General features: G+C 68.5%; 1 protein-coding gene across 1 annotated transcript; it reads right to left on the reverse strand.

The window, feature by feature from the left end:
* Positions 1–6: 6 nt before the first annotated feature.
* On the reverse strand, positions 7–1,722 carry LOC113941751 (E3 ubiquitin-protein ligase RNF182-like). Its single transcript, XM_027632888.1, has 2 exons — positions 1,621–1,722; positions 7–1,136 (listed from the first exon to the last, which is right to left on the reverse strand). Exon 2 carries the CDS (start codon positions 1,102–1,104, stop codon positions 379–381), a length of 726 nt encoding a protein of 241 aa, XP_027488689.1. The 5' UTR covers positions 1,105–1,136; positions 1,621–1,722; the 3' UTR covers positions 7–378.
* Between the last annotated feature and the right edge of the window lie 852 nt (positions 1,723–2,574).

The raw sequence follows: 2,574 nt of genomic DNA on the forward strand, positions 1-2,574 counted from the left end.
CCTCTCCTGCCGGGGCCCCTCCGACCGCGGCGCTCAGCGCCCAGCACCCGCCCTGCCTCAGTTGGGATTAGTCTCCCGGCTGCTGCTCTGCTCTCAGCCCAGCTCCTGCTCTTTGTCCACTGTGGAAGAAGAGGTTGAGGAGCTGAGGGTCCATCCCAAATGCTTGTAGGCTGCAATGAGCTCCTGCAGCCACTCAGGTGTAGGCTCCCACATGGAAATTCCAGTGCTGTTCTGCATGGGAAGGCACCAGGCACTGAGCTTCTCCCTGTGGTCCAGGCAGAGCATGCTGTGGATCAGGGAACACCTGTACCCCAAGGGACAACACTCCAAGGAACCCAAACCCTCCTTGGCACAGGCACAGGGGTTGGCCTGGCAGGGTCAGGAGTGGGGGAACCCAAAGACCTCCAGGCACAGGCACTGGCAGAGGCTGTAGACAATGCAGAGGAGGAGGGTGGAGGGCACAAGGCTGACCAGGATGATGCCCAGGCTGTGGTGCTCAATGAGCAGGAGGTAGATGCCGAAGGGCAGGGAGCTGAAGTAAAGGAGGCAGAGGACGCCCAGGATGAAGCGGGGGACGGCTCGCCACCCCCAGGCGCGGCACTTCTGCCCAGGGCCGTGGCAGGGCAGCACTCCCAGGCTGGTGGGGTGGTACAGCCGCACCACCTCCAGCCTGCCCAGGCTCTCCGGTGGGGCCACATCCTCTGGCACCTCCAGGATGGTGACAACCAGGCAGTCAGGGCTGGATGTGGGCTCCAGCACGCCAGGGCAAAGGAGGACCTCTGGGGATCGTGGGGGACCCCTCTTCTTGGCCCGTTCATGGCCTGTCAGCAGTGCCAGTGCCTCGCCATCATCCTGCAGCTGCTGCACGTCCCCGCCGGGCACTGGGCTGTGCTGGCGGCAGAAGGGGCAGCGGAGTTGGGGGGTTGATGCATCACCCGGAGACACCATCCTGCGCAGGCAGCGGGTGCAGAGGCGATGGCCACAGTGGAGCAGTTTGGGCCTGCGGGCACGGGCGTCGAAGTGGCTGTAGCAGATCTGGCACTCCAGCTCAGGGGATGTGGGTGCCGCCGGCGGGGACCCCAGCTCACTGCCCGGCTGGGCCATGGCTCCCGGAGGGGTGCTGGGGGCTGCCTGGGCTGAGGGAAGATGCTGTCAGCCAGGGCTGGGGGCAGGTCCTGGGCCTGATGGCTCCCATGGGTGGGGTCCTGGCCCTGCTGCACCCCATGGTCAGTGTCCGGGTGAGCCCCAGGGGCTCAGTGGGGGAGCAGGGTCGGGGGAGCAGGCTCGGGGGAGCGGGGCCCTACCCGGGCCGAACTCCAACCCCCGTCGGTGCCACCGGCGCTGGCACTCGCCCTCATCCCAGCCCCCGTTTCTAGAGGGCACACCGTTACCAGGGGAGGGCACCGGTGTGGGGGGGGGGGGTAGCTCACGAGCGCTTCCTTGGCTCTCACGGCGTGTACCGGTTCCCTGGGGCCCCCGGGGTGGGGACTGCTCTGGACACCGGCTCTGTCTGCAGTGAGGAACCCCCCATCCCTTACCCCCGTCCCTTTCCCGGGGCGAGCAGCTCCCGGTCCGCATCCCCACCCCCGCTCCCGGCCCGCACCGCATCCCCTCCCGTACCTGCGCTCCGCGCCGCAGCTCCCGGTGGGGACACAGCGGCGGGTCGGTCCCCAGCCCCGGTCTCGGCGGGCTCGGTGGTGCCGGTGGGCTCCGCGGCGGCGGGCTCGGGCCCGGCAGCCCCATGGGGGGAGGCGCGGGGCGCTGCCCGCCGCGCTGCGGGGGCGAGCGCGGCGCAGGGGCCGCCGGCAGCGCCGCGGCGTTGGCCCGGTAACGGGGAGCGGCGAACGCGGGGGATCGGATGGGCCGGGCTGGGGCCCCTCGGAGCCCCCTCGGGCAGAACCGGGCCCCGCCGGGCTGCGGGAGGACGATGCAGGGGTCTATGCAGCGGTCGGTGTGTTTGGTGTGGGACAGGCGCAGCTCCCTACACGCCGCGGTCCTCCCTTTCTGGTCAGCCTTGAGGATGCTCCTTCGCAGCCTGGGGCCCGCGGCAGCGGCCCCTGGGGTCCGGCACTCCCTAGGAGTCCAGTCGGGGGCACTCGGGGGACTCAGCACTTGACAGGTTCGGGCTGGGCACGGCCGAGCCCCGGGCACATCCCACTCTGCAGGTTGTGTCTCCCCAGCCCGGTCAGATCCACCCCAGGCTGCTGCCCTTACAGGTTTCCAGCAGCCTCGGGGAACAGGAGCAGTCAGGGACCCCCCCTCACCTCTGTCCCTCCTGCCAGGCAGAACAGCAGCAGCACCGAGCACCATGGGGGCACAGTTAATGAGGGCCTTTCAGTTCAATCATCCACGTTTGGCACAGTCTGAGAGCTTTCATGCCAGGGGTCCAGTTCCTGGTGTGCCTTGTTCCCCCAGCCCTGCCCGTACCCCCCACCACTCCCAACTGCCCACCTCAGCTGCCCCTTGGACAGCTCTCCTGCTCTGTTTGGATAGAAGCAGCCATGCCACCGGGCTTCTGGCCACTGATGTCACTTACACCTCCCCTGTGAGACCACGGCCTTGGATCCTTAACCA

This window comes from Corapipo altera, unplaced genomic scaffold (assembly GCF_003945725.1).
Source record: "Corapipo altera isolate COAL_440 unplaced genomic scaffold, ASM394572v1 64307, whole genome shotgun sequence".
NCBI classification, from domain to species: Eukaryota; Metazoa; Chordata; class Aves; order Passeriformes; family Pipridae; genus Corapipo; species Corapipo altera.